We start from the raw sequence: 16,820 nt of genomic DNA, 5'->3' as shown, positions 1-16,820 counted from the left end.
TATATTTTATGTTATTTAATATGTGCAAATTAAACACAATTTATATTTTGTAAGAAACTAGTTTGTTTTAGTATCATTAAGATACTTTTATAGTTTTTTTCATATTTATGTATTCATATAATTTAGTTGAACTTTTAGGAATTTTGTGGTTTTATTGATTTTAGTCACTATACCTTCGTTAGAATTTACAAAAAAATATTGCATTTTACATTGCAAAATATAAATCTAGAAGAAATTTTACATTTTACATAGAGGTATAAACAATCCTGCAACAACTGCATTTTAAATTACAATCACATTTTCTTTTCCAGAGAAATTTTTGTTCTCTCTTCAACAAATCGTTTAGTATCTGGTTTCACTGAAGCTCTGTTTTCTGCCATTCACTTGTGATATTTATTCATGCATTTTATTTGCATCATCTGGGATCCATATGAGGCGGTTTGTTTCTAGTAAAGAGGTACCGGTTTGTTCTGAGAAACCGTAAAGAAAGCAGCGAGATGCAGGTCGCCTCAGCTTCACGTGTAATCCTAACAAACGCCGCTGGGTAATTTAGTGAGTTCTCAATGAATAGCAGCAGTGTCCCTCTGATTGATCATCGCTGGTCAGAAATCCCATCATGCTTCAGTAGAGAAAACCCGATAGCATGCATGTTCCTGTTCAATGCGGGGGCAAAATCCCAGAGGGATGCATTTCCTCCGAGTCGGCTGGGAGGAGATTGAAGCAGCGAAGGATCAAACAAATAGCTGCCCTTTGAAAAAAGTGTGGTCTGCTGGCTTGTTTGCTGTTATCTCCATATGGTTTAGAGCTAATTGGGTTCTTAAGAAGAACCATCTACACTTGTAACTTAGCTGGCAGTGTTCTCATTAAATGAGCTTCATGTGTGTGTTGAGATGCCAAGGCACAAGTCAAACCAGGTACTTCAAACCGTTTGCTTTATGTAACGCGATTATGTGTCTGGGTTGGATTGTGTGAAGTTCACATTTCAGAATGAGACTGTTTGCCAGATTAACCCTGTAAAGCCTGACTCATTAGACAACTTTAAACAGGATATAAAAGGAAATCTAAAAAGAGTTTTCATATTTGATACATCAGGTTTTTATGATTCATATTGTGAGAATACTGAACAGCAATACTTTATTCAGAAACCTAAACTGAGCAAAAATTAGCAATTTGGTTAAGTTTCCGATGTTTATATGGACAAAATTGATGAAATTCTGATTTGTAATATAAATCAAAGAGATCAAAGAAAAAAAAAAACGTATTTATCATATTGCTTTTGAAAGCTATAAAAGGGTCATTTTCGGGAAACATTGTCAGTTTATTTGCTGAACGCAGTCGCATTATGTAAAAAATTGACATTTTTCAAATAAAACGCTAAACACATAAAAATGAGCAAATAATAAAATAAGGTGAAAGATAAATAAATGCATCAAAAGTCAACAAAACAAATTATAAATAAATATGATATATAATAAAATAAAAAATAAGTTAAAATATGAAATATATATAAAATAAGTTTAAATGGAAAATAAAATAAAGTAAACATCACACAAATAAAAGTAACAAATCTGAATGGCAGACTAAATACAAGAAATAGTCTAAATATCAGTAATCACTCTATATCTCCAATAATATGTCTTAGTAAGATGAGATTGAAATGATTGAAACATATTGAGAGCTGAAGAAATAAACTCTCCTCAGAAGATGTGAGATGTTCTGGAGGCTTGTGAAGATCATTCCTCCGCTGAGGAACAGAGAAAGTAAAGCTTCTGGAAACAAACGCTCCTCAAAAGATCCTGAGGATCAGATCTGAGACTCTAAAACATGATCAGTCCAGATTCAGTCCAGTAAGAGTTCATCTGGAGATATTACTGACCTTATTCTGACCTTTACTTGATCACAATCACTCAAGAGCTGAAGGTTGACGCTTGCTCAAGTGCACTAAAAGAGCTTTTACTGGATAAAAGAAGTCTTAACTATCAATCTGACGACAGAAGGCATGGAGTAGATTGTGTGTGACGGGTTTGATCATTAGTCATTTACATATCAAGTATAACGCAGAAGGCCTTTTGGGGTTAAGTTGCTCGTTGGTTGCCATTAGAAGTCAGTCTTTTGTGAAAACATAAAAAGCTTTTTTTGAAAGGTTTTTTCCTCGTTTTGGATGATATAATTACTGTTATTATTGATGTGGAAGAGGAACACCTGGATGTGGATTGGTGTTTGGTGTTCAGCGCTCTGTTCAGACACGCTCGTGTCTCTGATACACACAATACTGAACTAAATCTCATCTCTATAATGCTTTCTATTGCTTGAGCCAGGTGTGTGTGTGTGTTTGATGCGAGATAAATGGCAAATCTTGAACTGATCTTCATTTTTCTTGTTCATCAAACCCTTACTGTGACAGAAGCAAGACACACTTAATGAATTAATTAAGTTCTGTTCAAAAGGTTGGGGTCTGTTAAGTTTTTTTTTTTTTTTTAAGGAATTATTACTTTTATTTGGAAAGTGCACATTAAATTGACCAAAAGTGACAGTACAGATGTTTTTAATGCAGAAAAATTTCTGATTCAAATAAATGCTGCTCTTTTGAACTTTCCTTTCAGCAAAGAATTCTGAAAAACAAAACATATTTCAGTTTTTGCAAAAATATGATGCAGTTTTCAACATTGATAATAATCAGAAATCATCATATTAGAGTGATTTCTGAAGAATCATGTGACACTGAAGACTGGAGGAATGATTTCATCACTGGAATAAATTACAGTTTAACAGATATTAACATAGAAAGCTATTTTTTTATTTTAATAATATTTTAGAATTTTACTGTTTTGTATTTGTGATCAAATAAATGTGGTCTTGATGAGCAGAAGTGACTTTTGAAAAACAATTGAACATCTTAACAACCCCAAACCAGTGTTAATATATTTAACTTGAAATAAAACTAAAAACGTAAAAAAAAACTGTTACTTTAAAAACAATAAATGTTAACAGTTTTCATTGTAATTTTGTTTAAATTGATGTAAAACCAAAACCAATACTGAAATAAAAATTAATAAAAAATATGTAGACTTATATAAAATAAATAAAAACTACTTTAACGCACAACAAAATTACTAAAACTTTAACTTAAATTAAAATAAAAAGATAATTAATTATTTTTTTTATACACAGCAAAATGGCTAAAATTAAAACAGAAACTAAAAAATTAAAAACTATAAAATAAAAATGAATGAAAACTATTAAAAGTGACAAACACTAAAATAATACTAAAACTTTAGATTAAATAATAGTAATGTTTTAAATGAAATTAAAACAGAAAATGTATATTATCTCAGCAATACTGAAATAACACTGCTTCAAACTTTTATATCATAATTTTTATATCATAATACTACAGTGGTACAAAAACATGCTACTTCCATGTCCAAGGTTATAACTTAGTTTTTTGTTCCTTTTTGGTTTGGTACTTTCCATATTACCTGATTTTCATAGCACATGATTACAAAAACGTAGTATTTTCATGCAACATCTCCATAAAACCACAGTTGTACTCTTTTGCATTATGCAGTCAGCATGGTTTGCAGACTCATGCTTTAGCAGTGTAGCGGTATGGTATTTTTTGTAATTGTAGATTGGTCTTGACTTGGGTCATTGTGTGTTCTCTTAATTTCCACGGTGCGTATAATGACCCCGGTCATTAAACAAAAGGCACACAGTCTTCCCTCTTTTACAATCACTTAATAAGGCCTAATAAAGTGTGGGGACCCATGTTTGACCGCTGTCTGACCTGCTTGTTTCACCTCACGGGCAACATTTCTGCTCATTTGCCACCTGGGATGCAACAAGTTTATGGTCCCAGTCGCAGCAAACTGTCCAATTGAAGTTTTAGGATGCCAAATGACTCAGGTACAAAGGGAAGCAGAGGAGGGGTGTGTGGCCCGTCGGGAGGGTCGTAAAAGAGTGTGACAGGCTTGTTAGGAGACACAGTGCCACATGGTACACCTCCCTCCTTCCTCACAAACACAGAGAGACCTAGAGCAGGGAAATGTTTGATTATACTGAAGAAAGACCATTTTGCCTGACTTTCTATAATACTTTCTGTAAGTTTATAAAAATGTCTTGTGCTGATAATGGTATTAATATTTTATATAATATTAAATTTGATAATTTAATTATTTGTTATGTTTTTTATTTATTATATATTCATTATTATATATTTATATATATATTATATATTTAAAAAATATAGTCTTGCTCTTATAACTGTTTATAATATAATATTATATATACATTTCTATTATATATATATATATTAATGTAAAATGTAATATAGAATTTTATATTTAAATGTATAATCATTTAATTCAATTATATTTTTCTTATGTATACACACACACACACACACACACACACACACACACATTCTAAATTAATAGCTATTAGTGGAAGATTTTTGTTCTTTATACATGTATTTGTATAAAATATTACATGCAATTTAAATAAAAATAAGATAAAAAAATAAAATACATATTTAAAAAAACATCTTGATTTTATAACTATAAATTATATAGTATAATTAGACATATTATGAAGTTCTTATAAACTGTATATTCATTAAAACATTTAATGTTTTTATTATTTATTTGATAAAATATACATCTATATAATTGAATACATGTATTAGGGCTCGATGTTTTTGGGAACTTATGCAATATTTAATGCCATAACCATGTTATATATATTATATTGACAATACTTGCGTATACATGCATATATATATATATATATATAAATTTATAAATTAAATAAATAAATTTATGCATTTAGCAGACGCTTTTATCCAAAGCGACTTACAGTGCATTCAGGCTATCAATTTTTACCTATCATATCATATTTACCATATTATATATATATACACACACACACACACATGATATATATATATATATACAATATATGTGAAATGTCTTGACTCATGTTTGAAGTAAGTCTTTGTCATTTTTTCCACTCATTTCAGGCAAAAATCATAAATCTGGGAACTTTCATGTAGCTTTAATAGTACAACCTTTAATAGTACAATAAGATCATGGTTTCGATTCTCAGGGAAATCATGAACTTATAAAATGCAATAAATGCAATGCAATGTAAGTCGCTTTGGACAAAAGCATCTGTCAAATGCATAGCAGTGAAAAGTTATAAAAGACCTCTTGCATGATTGCCTGCATGTTTATAGTCACATGCAGTGGTTTGTTCAATCAATAACACTAACCCTGTTAGTTATAGCGATGCATGACCTGGCAAACACTATTTTGGTGCAGCTGATAGTTGCATTGGTATATTATATTATGTGAGCACTTTCAGAGAGATGAAGTGATTAGCTGCAGCTGTCTATGTGTCCGCTGTGACCCTCAGGAGCCTGCTGGGCTCTCGGTGTTAAAACAACCCCAGGACAGCAGGACAGGAGCCATTAGTGCGCTCTGGAGCTCAGACTTTCACACTTTATTCTGCTGCTAAATGATGAATTAGCCTGACGCCTCCTCCTTCTGCTGGCAGTAAATGGCTTTTGCTACCTAAAATCTCTACTTTTACAAGAGAGGCCGAGGGCTGCGAGCCAAATTAGTTTGTGCTTTCATTTCCCTCAGTTCATTAGCTGCGGCGTTAAACTTCCAGAAGAGTTTTCCCAGTTAAAGTCCAGGTTGTTTTTCCACAAATACTCCTGGACTTCCTGAGCAGGAACTGTAGGTTTTTCAGAGGAAAATGAGAAAAGTGAAGTGAAGTGTTTGCCCTCACAAAACTGAAGTTTTATTCTTAGTGTAATACTTCAAAACGTTTTTGTGTTTTAAATTTGTTTAAATCACTAACACTAAAAATAAACCATTCAGAAAACTAGAAAAAGAAGCTTTTTTGTAATTTTTATGCTATATTTATTTGTGGTGTCATTCTTGTAGTCTTTCTTTTTCAGTGTTATTGTATTGTTTTTATTTTTATCTTTTTTATTTAGTTTTTAGTAAGTTAAATTATTAGCTTTTGCTTTATTTAAAAATGTGTTTTATTTCAGTTCTAATTTTTATTTACATTTAGTCATTTTAGTACTTAAAATCATTTCACATAATTGCCAAGGACACATTTCAGATTAAATTAAAATATATTTTCAGTTTTATTATTATTATTATTATTATTATTATTATTATTATTATTATTTAGTAAAATTAGTTCATTAAAAGGAGTTAACCTTTTGTTCATTTCCAGTATGTAATTTTTGGCTGAATTTATTAGAATTTTATTTTTAGTTCCATTTTAAAAAAATTAAGTAATTTTTTTAATTTAACTTAAACACATTTGTATTTTTTTTTTTAGATTTGTTACATTTTTGTAATTTATTTGTGCTTTTGTCACTTTTTTTTTTTAAACATTAAAATTTAGAATTAATTTTATTTTCATCTTAGTTTCTAATAATCTATAATGACCTGTATTTGTTTATATTTGTACTAATTCATGCGGTCCTCTGTGGTCTTTCTATTTTATTATTATTTATATACTATTATATTTTTTTCTTGATTTTTGGCTTTTTTATAATCTAAAATTTGTTACATTTTCTCAGCTTTATTTTAAGTAACACAAATGTTGGCAATAGTTGAGGTTTTTACTAGAAAACCCCTGTTTGTCTGTAGTTGTACATCTGGTCCAGGTACGAGGTCAAGAGGTCACGCCCTCATCAGTACACATCCTGTGGAAATGAGCGAGAGGATGTCATTAAGACAGATTACTCTTGTGCATATGCTGGACTCGTTTACTCGCACTGTTTTAGTAGCAGCTCACTGATGGGTTTGCATTAATTACAAGTGCTTTGGCTAAATTAGGTTGTTTGCTGGGTAATTTTAGTTCAGGAAGCCCACAGATCTGTTCACTTACCATGACAAACCACATTAACCAGCAGTTTCCCACAAGAAATCTATACAAAGTAGCGAGTCTTCAGTTTCCCATGCTGCATAGCTGCATAGTTTATTCTTATATAAGCAAAATATCATTTACTGGATTGGCAGCAGAGAAGTGGTCTGTCGTGTGTATCTTTGTTTATGTGGTTGTAAGCAGGTAACTCCAGATGAAAAAAAAAAGATTGTATAGGGAGTAGAGATGCTCCAACCAAGGATAATAACAGATCAGCATTGAAAATGTCTTTCCCAGAGTGAAACAAACAGGTGCATTTTGTGTCGATCCAGTTACTGATCCAACTTTTAAGATTTATTTGTGTTGTTTTGTCTTGCTTTCATTTTACAGGGTAAAAAGAACTAGGAAATCTTTTTGTTTTCCAAAAATGTACTGTATTTAAATACGAACATGGTAAATGTTCAAAAAAATTACCTTAGAGTACTTTTTGTATTGAATCCTATAAACCTTATAATGTACATTTTGTGCCTCATATACACTTTAATAAGTGGATTTTTGAAGTGGAAGCACAAGTAGAAGGGACTGGAAATAAATAAAAATAAAACTGAAATAAAAATAAATTAAATCTAAATAGTAATAAAAAAAGGAAAATGAGAAAACAAACCTAACAAAATTATTAAAGGTAAAAAAACAACTTTTGAAAATCTAAAAAATAAAATGTATGTATATGTTAATATATATGCGTGTATACATGCGTACAGTACATGCATACATATTAAATTTAATTTTTAGTAATATTTTTGAGTTATTTCTTCAAATAAATTAGGGTTAAGAATAATTTCACTAAGATATAAATGAATTAAGGTTTTTATAAAATAGTAATAAAATAGTATATAAATACTATTAAAAACATTTACACTGAGACTATATATATATATATATATATATATATTAATACATTTCTTGATAAAATTTCCAGATATAATTTCTATTAATTATATAAAAAATTTACTAATTCAGTTTTTTTTCTAGTTTCCTGTGATTTGTATCTAGCCTGATCATGGAGGTCCTTGTTGAAGATCTTATTTTTAAAAATAAATATAGAAAAAATATATATATATATTGTCCTACATAATCAGGTGATCATTGACATGCTTTGTTTGATGGTAAAGTGCAATAGACCCATTACATTTTTTTGTATCCCGGTACGTCATTACTGAGGTTGTGTTAGTTTCATCTCCTGGATGGGAGTGAATTGTGTGCCGTCCCGTCATTTTAAACAACTTCCTTTATCCCAGATAACACGAGGAAGACGATAAGATCGCTGATCCACACAAGAACAAGGCCTCTTTAGTGTCACTCCACGTCTGCGAGGATCCTTCACCCCGTGAATTTTCTATTTTCTATTTAATTTTTTTTTTGATAATCCCTATTCCTTGTATTTTCCTTTTTTGTTTTTCCACATCCGCCCTGATCTGGGCTGCTGATTACAGAGCTTGTGAGTCTCGTGCAGCGTCTGTCTGCTTCTGTCACGCAACACTGTTTGTTTTGACTTCTTTTGATACACCTTGAAGCGCTGCTCTGGAGTCAGCCGTAACCCTTCATTATCTCACCTGAGATGCACACGGCTGACTCTGGGTCAGTTAGTGCAGTGCTGTGTGTTTCTGAAGGGTTATATTAGTGTTGTTGAGTGCCAGGAGTTTCATAATTGTGGGATTGTGTGCTTCGGCTGTCACCACATGAAGTGCTGCTGGTTTTTAATGCTTGAGCGCACATTCCTGTTACACAAGTTGCTGTTGGTGTCTGGGACGCCCCTAACGCTGCTATTACAGTCAGCTTCAGATGTTATAATCATGTGAAAGTTATGTAATAAAGCATTTTCTGATGTTTCCTGTTCTTTTTTTCTGCAGGGAACGCAGTTGTCCGGCGCTGACGAAAGCGGCCGCAAACCTGGAGTCACATTTCGATACGACAGTAAGACACTTTATAATCAGACCTGACTGTAATTATACAGTTTGTGAGTGGATCGGATGAAAACATGTCACATTGCAACAAATCCAAAATCTGCAGAATTTTTAACTCTTATTTTGCATCGAGAAATTTTTTTTTATTTTGCCACCATATATTCTTTTTTTGTGACTCCTATAGTTCAAAAATATTATTTTTCAGATTTCTGTTCTTGATAATTTCTTAGTGGATATATATATATATATATATATATATATATATATATATATACAGTACAGACCAAAAGTTTGGAAACATTATTATTTTTAATGTTTTTGAAAGAGGTTTCTTCTGCTCTTCAAGCCTGCATTTATTTGATCAAAAATACAGAAAAAACAGTAATATTGTGAAATATTATTACTATTTAAAATAATTGTTTTTAAATGTATTATACTTTAAATGATCATTTATTTCTGTGATGCAAAGCTGAATTTTTAGGATCATTATCACATGATCCTTTAGAAATCATTCTAATATGATGATTCATTATCAAAGTTGGAAACAGTTCTGCTGCTTTATATTTTTTCAGAACATGTGATACTTTTTTAGGATACTTTGATGAATAATAAAAAAAAGAAGCTATGTTTTTAAAATATAAATATTTAGTATTAACAATATACACTACTGGTCAGTAATTTGGGGTCAGTAAATTTTTTTTCTTTCTTTTTTTTAAAAATAATATCAATACTTTTATTCAGCAAGGATGTGTTAAATTGATAAAAAGTGATAGTAAAGAAAATATATTATTAGTATATTCAAATTCAAATAGAATACAATTATTTTAAATTGTAATAATATATCACAATTTTACATTTTTTTCTGTATTTTTGATCAAATAAATGCAGGCTTGATGAGCAGAAGAAACTTCTTTCAAAAACATTAAAAATAGTGATGTTTCCAAACTTTTAAAACATTATTAATAAATTATGATAATTTTTATATTAATATAAAATAATTTTTTTTGTAACAATTTAATTAGATTTTTATAGAATTTTATGTGTGTGTGTGTGTGTAATTGTTTGGCAAAAAGTATTTTTTAAATGATTTTTATCTAAATCAGCATTAATTACAAAAATATGTAATCCACTAAATAGGCAGTACACACACTACATTGATGCATCAATACTTTACAATTTAAAATGGTTTTGCATTAGGTAATGTTGTTGATTTGTTTTGAAAAATATATATTTTTTTAAATAAAAATGAATTTAAATTACAAAGAATTAATAAACAACAAAATAATAAATTAAAAAGATGCAGTACACATACTAGATTAATGCATCAATACTTAAAAAAAAAAGAAAAAAGAAAGAAAATCGATGCTTAATTTTCACTAAAATAATTTCACAGTAGAAATTAGAACTAAATCTGAGCCTAATTTTCTTTAAATTTAGTATTTGCCATATTTTTTGGATGTTTCAATATTTCTTCTCAAAATATTTGGGGCGGGTCTTTGTCTACCAACCAATAGGAGACTAAAAGGGTATTCAGGCAACCTGTTTGAAAACAGTCATTATTGTTCCATTTGGTGATGATAGTGGCATAGAAATAACACATTTTTACTTAAAGCAATGTATTATTTTATCTAAATGTTATATAATGTGATTTTTAGTGTGAAATATGACTCAGGAATGTTCTTTGTGTGATTCTCTCTGCTTGGCTTAATGTAGCATTTATTCTCTTGTTAATACCAAATGTTGTTTCATTCAAGCTTCCTGTGCTCTTGTCCGCCCCTTAAGCTCTGAAAAGTCAAGTTTCTCATCCTGTAGCTAATCCCTGTTACTCCTCGGCATTCAGTCCCCATTATGCGTGACTATGAAACGGGAATGGGCCTGATTCTGGTTAGCATCACAATAGGGATTGCGTAAAAAGGAGCGACGGGGTGTGAGGGACACAAACGGCTGCTCCTCTTCCCTTACCTGCTTATCTGCAGCCGCTGAGGAGAAACAAACAAGTGAAAGAAGGAATGAAGGAAGGAAAGGGGAGGGAGGGAAAGGCTGCATATTTTCTCTCGCTGCTTGCCAAAGAATCTCACCGATGTTCTCACTGGGAAAGACCGTCTGTCTTTCTGTTTCACTCACTCTCTCTTGCTCTTTCTCTCCCAATTAGACTGCTCTCTGAACTGGAATCTGCTGGGGAAACACTTCATCCATGAAGTGAACAACATCAGCTTCACTCATTTGTCTTGTGACAGCCAGGCGGCTGTGGTGGTCCACTGGATGGCTAGCCCTCTCGGTAGGTTTCTTCTCAGCTGTGTTGGAGAAACTACTTCCAAACACCTGACACTTCAACGTCTGTCCCACTGGAGTCCCAATGAGGCAGGACTATCTGTTAGAAGATAAGGCACAGGCTGTTTTCAGTCCACCCTTTTGCAAAAGTAGTGAACAACACTAGGATAGATTAGATCATTTTTCTAAAAGAAGCCATAACATTCACAAAGAGGTACACATTTAGGGTGAAATCAGACTTTATTATCTAACATTATGTATTCACATAAAATGCAATTAAGAAATATATATTATTTGCATTTAGTTTAATATAAAATCTTTACATTTTAAAAGCTTTTCAAGTTACTTTTGCATTTAGTGTGAATTTGTCTTAAAATAAACACTGGGAATATATATATATATAATGTATTGTGTGTGTGTGTGTGTGTGTGTATATATTTGCCTGTTTAGTAGTAGTATTTTTAGATATATTTTTTATTCATTTATGGACTTAGTATTTGCATTTAGTGCAATTTATTTACATTATATATATTGATATATTGATATATATTGAATTTTTTTGGCATTTGTATATTTTATTAACGTTTTTCCACTTTTTTGCTTATTTATTTGTTGCTCATTTATTTGTTTATTGTATATATATATATATATATATATATATATATATATATATATATATATATAGTGCTGTCAACGGATTAATCGTGATTAATTGCATCCTTATAGTTGTTGTTTATATAACATATATGTGTGTGTGTGTGTGTGTGTACTGTGTATATTTATTATATATATATACAAATGCACACACATACATATATATTTTGGATATATATATTATTTTGGATGTGATTAATTGAGATAAATTGTTTGACAGCACTAATACATAATGTATATACATGTATATAACGTGTATATATATATATATATATATATATATATTTATTTATTTATTTGTTTTTCATTTTTATATTTTATTTACTTTTTCACTTTTTTGCTTATTTAGTTGTTACATTTAGTTTAAATGTAAGCATATTAATTTTTTCATTTTTGCACTTGCATTTAGTGTAATGATTGCAGATATTAAAAAAATAAGATTTTTTTATATGCATTTTAGCTGCATTTAGTGTAAACTTGTACACATTTATATATTCTCCTTTGTATTTATATTTGCATTATTATCTTGCCAAGAAAAAGTTCATTATCGGCAATACTGGCTGTGAGCTTACTGAAAAATAGTTATGTCGCTACTTTTAGTCAGTTACTCCCTTGACTGAAATCAATAACCATTGGTGGTTCAGTTGATGGAAAAGTTTGTGTCCCCAAACAGTCCTAAAACAGAGATTTCAGACTGCGTGTCTGTGCTTTCCATTAGCGTGCACAAACCCATAACAAAGTGCATTTTAAAGTGCATGTGTGTTGCATGGGTGGTTGCACATGAGGGTGATTTATCTTAGTCCATCTCCAGCCTGGAGAGAATGGAACAGGAGCTCAAAGAAAGGCTGTTCAAAGAGAGTTCCTGCTCTTCCTGATCAAAGCCGCTGGTTCCCTCCTCCCGGGATGCATTATTCTTCAGCCCTGACAGTCCCATGGATCTGTCCAAGAGACAGGAATAGATCGGCACATAGCAGCGCTGTGATTTCTGTCCTGGGAGGAATGTGTGCGTGTGTGGCTGAGAGAAAGATGGGGATGTCCCTCGCTTCCGTCTGCCAGGGCGCTATTGAACTTGGTAATGTGAGCTTCGGGCTGATGAGAGGGACAATGTGGCCTCTTGTTCGCTCGGGGTTAATCCTTTTGACTGGAGCAGGACTTGACACAGCTCAGGTGTATATTAAAGAAACTCAAAGAAGAAAGCCTTGGGTGTGGGGCCCTTTCCTCATGCACTGAGCTTAAAGTCACAGTCCACCTAAAAAATGAAAATGCACCATTTACTCATCCTCAAAGATATTTTTAAAGGTCTTAAACATGGTCTTTTCCATGCAATGAAAACATATTGTGACCAGCAATATGTTATAACCCCCAAAGAGGTAAAAAAAATACCAATATTTCACTTGGTCTTTCACAAATCTCATTTGCACTACTGCACGTTCAGTTTTCGTGTGACGTTGTACTTCACAAAAAAGCTCCCTTTTAACTCTATGCAGAAGATTAGAAAATTACACACAACATATTCACACTTTTGGTGCATTTATGGTGTTTTTAAGTAATTTTGGAGGATATTATTCTTTGTTAATATATGTTTGTTCATGAAATGTTAAATAATTGATTGACATTAATTGTGATCCACCAAAAATTATGATACAAAATATTTATTTAGCTATACATTTTAATTCATTAAAACATTTTATTAATAAACAACACTCAAATAAAATATAAACAATACATTTTATTAAACATTTAAAAAAATATTATGAAGTGTTTATATCAACATTCTCATTATATAATTGTTTCTACCACAATTTGCTGTTGAAATATAAATATTTATACGTTATGTAATAAAATCCTGTTTTCATAATATATTTATTCAAATATGCATCAAATAATGAATGTTTAGTGAAGTTCTGTTCATGCATCAACTGAAAACAGCATAGTGCATCACTAGAAATTACAATAACCTTTATTAATAAATGCTAAAAAACTATTTTTCACTATTAGTTTATAATACCTAATGCATTTATGATTTTAATCTCTTTAAAGTAAAGCAATGCTCTACAAAAGTCGATAAAAAGTGAGGAAAACAAGAGCGCACAACCAGTTCCACAGCTTTTTTTCCACCTTCAGTGGTGTTTTTGATGGTTGTGTGATGGGGGGGGGCTCTCTCTTGATGCTGGTGGAGGTGTGGAGTTACACCCGTCCCATCAGGCGCTCCCCGCCGCGGTAATCAGAACCACACGGAATGTGTGCGGGAGCCTTTTCTTCTCCCCTCTTCCCTCTGCAACTGATAAGACAGAAATCTAATTAAAAGGAAGGCAGGCTGGCACACTTTAAAGGGCACGGGAACGCTCCGCTGGCACGCTGTGTCTTCAGGGGTGCTAATAAAAAAAGAAACAGAGGGGAAGAAAGGAAGATTAAACAAATGTGCATGCTTTGAATCTTCCATGCCATTCCAGCCCTGAAAGTTTATGGCGGGACTTAAGCAGGTTTACAGGAAGTTCTGTGCACATCCCACACATCTGTTAGAGTTCATCTGAAACGGCAGACTCAGACTTGTGCTGTAAAGCTAGACTATTCAGCTGTATCTAAAAATGTTTTAGAACTAAGATTCAAGATGTATGTTCATAACCACTAGCTCATTAACATTTGACCAACCACATTTGCATATTCATTGCTTTGTACAAGAATTAGACCAGTCAACTGAGAATCTTAAAGGTACAGTAGCAAAAACAGCCTGACTATTCAGATCAGAAAGGGTGAAAATGGCCTTAAAAGGCTACATTTATATTTTTGAGCCAGTAAACCCTGACTAACATTAAAAGTAAAAATTAACTCTTAAAAAAAAAAAAACACTGATTTTAATGTTGTTGTCTGTTCTAAAATTGTGAATTGCATCCATTAACTGAGAATCTTAAAGGTACAGTAGCAAAAACAGCCTGTTTATTCAGATGAGAAAGGGTGAAAATTACTACATTTATATTTTTGAGACTGTAAACCTTGACTAACATTAAAAAAACAAATCTAATTTTTTTTTAAGAAATTTTTTTTTTTTTTAACATAAAAATAAATATCACATATTTTTATGTTGTGGTCTATTCTAAAATTGTCAATTGCATCCATTAACTGAGGATCTTAAAGGTACAGTAGCAAAAAGAGCTTGTGGAAAATGGCCTTAAACGGCTACATTTACAATTATAAATGCAAAGATATGTCCCTTTTAAGGCTTAAGATGTGATCTATTTTATTAATGCTCTTGGTACAATGCAAATATGAATTGCTTAATTCATGCATTTTCAAAGCCATTCAGTTGCACAGGTGTGCTGCAGTCATCTGGGTTTATTTCTGTGCTTTTTTATGATCGAATCCCCTTTAATTCATCTAACCTGTCTGATCTGCTAGGTATTGAACATGTGAAGGGATTCAGAGTGTATCTGGAGGACAAGAATCCCGAGGGAAAGCAGTGCCAGCACATGATCCTGAAGGATCCGCGACAGCTCAACTTCTCTTACAAATCCACTGTAAGTATAATATGGTTTATATTAGACTTCTAATTTAGTGGAAAAAGAACTTCATATTCATCTGTTTGGCACTCTTTTGCATGTTTCCCAACAGAGGATGAGCTCACAGCCCTTCGCCGGTCTCGCCTTTGAGACGGACTTCATGGTCAGAATCGTACCGTTTCCCACCTTCTTGAACGACAGCTTCTTTCCGCCATCTTTTCTGCGCACTAACAGTGAGTGTTAAGCTATAAAAACGTGTTTATGGCCTTATTCTGTCCTTTTTTTATTATTAAATATTTATATATATTTATGAAAAACTATTTATAATTTCAATTACATAATTTAAAAAAATACTCTGGTACACAAAACAACAAATTACTTATTTTTTTATAATAATTATTATAGTTTCATATTCTAACTTAATGGATATGTAAAGTTTAAAATTACATTAATGATTACTTCTTTATGCCATCTTTCCTGCACAGAAGTAAACGTAAAAATGTGTTTCTGGCCTTATTATTTAATTTAATTAAAACATTTATTTAATTTAATTTAATATATTTACTTATTTATTTGAATGTGTTTCTTAACAAACATATTTATAATTATAATTAAAATCATTAAAAATATCCTGGTATACAAAATGACAAACTATATAAAATGTTAACAAATGTGATTATAAATATAATTATACTTTATTTTTGTAGTTTGTAAATTATTTAGAATATTTACATATTTTTTTTTAATTATTATGATTTACATTATTTACAAATAATTTGGTACATAAATGTATAGTTAGGTGTTTATATTTAGGTGTAATATTTATAATTGATTCATATTATTTATATTTTATTTTGTTTTTATTAATATATTATTAATAATATATATTATATTACAATTAAAATAAAGCAAAATATTAATAAAAAAAAAATTCTTTAAATTAAATTCAAGTTTATTTGTATAGTGCTTTTTTTGTTTCTATAATATATTAAGTACTAGCTTATCAGTGGTGTCTGTCAGTTTATGTGCATATAGCAGAAATATATGAAAAAGTAGTCAAACAGACGATGAACATTATTAACTGCAATTATTGTATGATACAATCACACTTGTAGCAAAGTTTGGTAGTTTTCATAGTAACTTGACTTCTATGGAAAAAGTAATTTCTGTGCCTTGTTCCTTCCATTCTCACAGGTTGTGAAGTGCTTCTTGGCCCAGATAACCTCGTCTGCAAACCATGTGAGTTCTTTAGAAAGTTGTCACATCCAATTAATCTGTTTTAGTGAGCCAAGCTGTGAAACAGCCTAAACGGGGATCTCAAATGAAGCTGAAATCAACCTTCCTCTTCTTTCTCTTTCTTCCCTGACAGTCTGGAAGCCCAAGACTCTGAATGTTTCTCAGCTCGGATCTAATTTGCATGTTGTGTTTGACCACGCCCCTTCCACGTTCGGCTTCACCGTCTACTTCCTGTACTACAAGCTCCGACAGGAGGGACCCTTCAGACTCAAGCGCTGCAAACCTGTGAGCAGTTCACCTAGTAATTGCA

General features: G+C 31.4%; 1 protein-coding gene across 1 annotated transcript in view; it reads left to right on the top strand.

Moving 5' to 3' along the window:
* Window positions 1-16,820, top strand: part of il17rd (interleukin 17 receptor D) — a 43,624-nt gene that overhangs the window by 16,696 nt on the left and 10,108 nt on the right. Inside the window, exons 2-7 of the mRNA XM_059537559.1 lie at window positions 8,799-8,862; window positions 11,005-11,130; window positions 15,174-15,292; window positions 15,387-15,507; window positions 16,469-16,513; window positions 16,644-16,795. Coding sequence (XP_059393542.1) covers window positions 8,799-8,862; window positions 11,005-11,130; window positions 15,174-15,292; window positions 15,387-15,507; window positions 16,469-16,513; window positions 16,644-16,795 — 627 coding nt within the window. The remainder of the gene's footprint in view (window positions 1-8,798; window positions 8,863-11,004; window positions 11,131-15,173; window positions 15,293-15,386; window positions 15,508-16,468; window positions 16,514-16,643; window positions 16,796-16,820) is intronic.

Source organism: Carassius carassius, chromosome 44 (assembly GCF_963082965.1).
Source record: "Carassius carassius chromosome 44, fCarCar2.1, whole genome shotgun sequence".
Classification (NCBI taxonomy): domain Eukaryota; kingdom Metazoa; phylum Chordata; class Actinopteri; order Cypriniformes; family Cyprinidae; genus Carassius; species Carassius carassius.
This window is presented reverse-complemented; position numbering and strand designations above follow the sequence as displayed.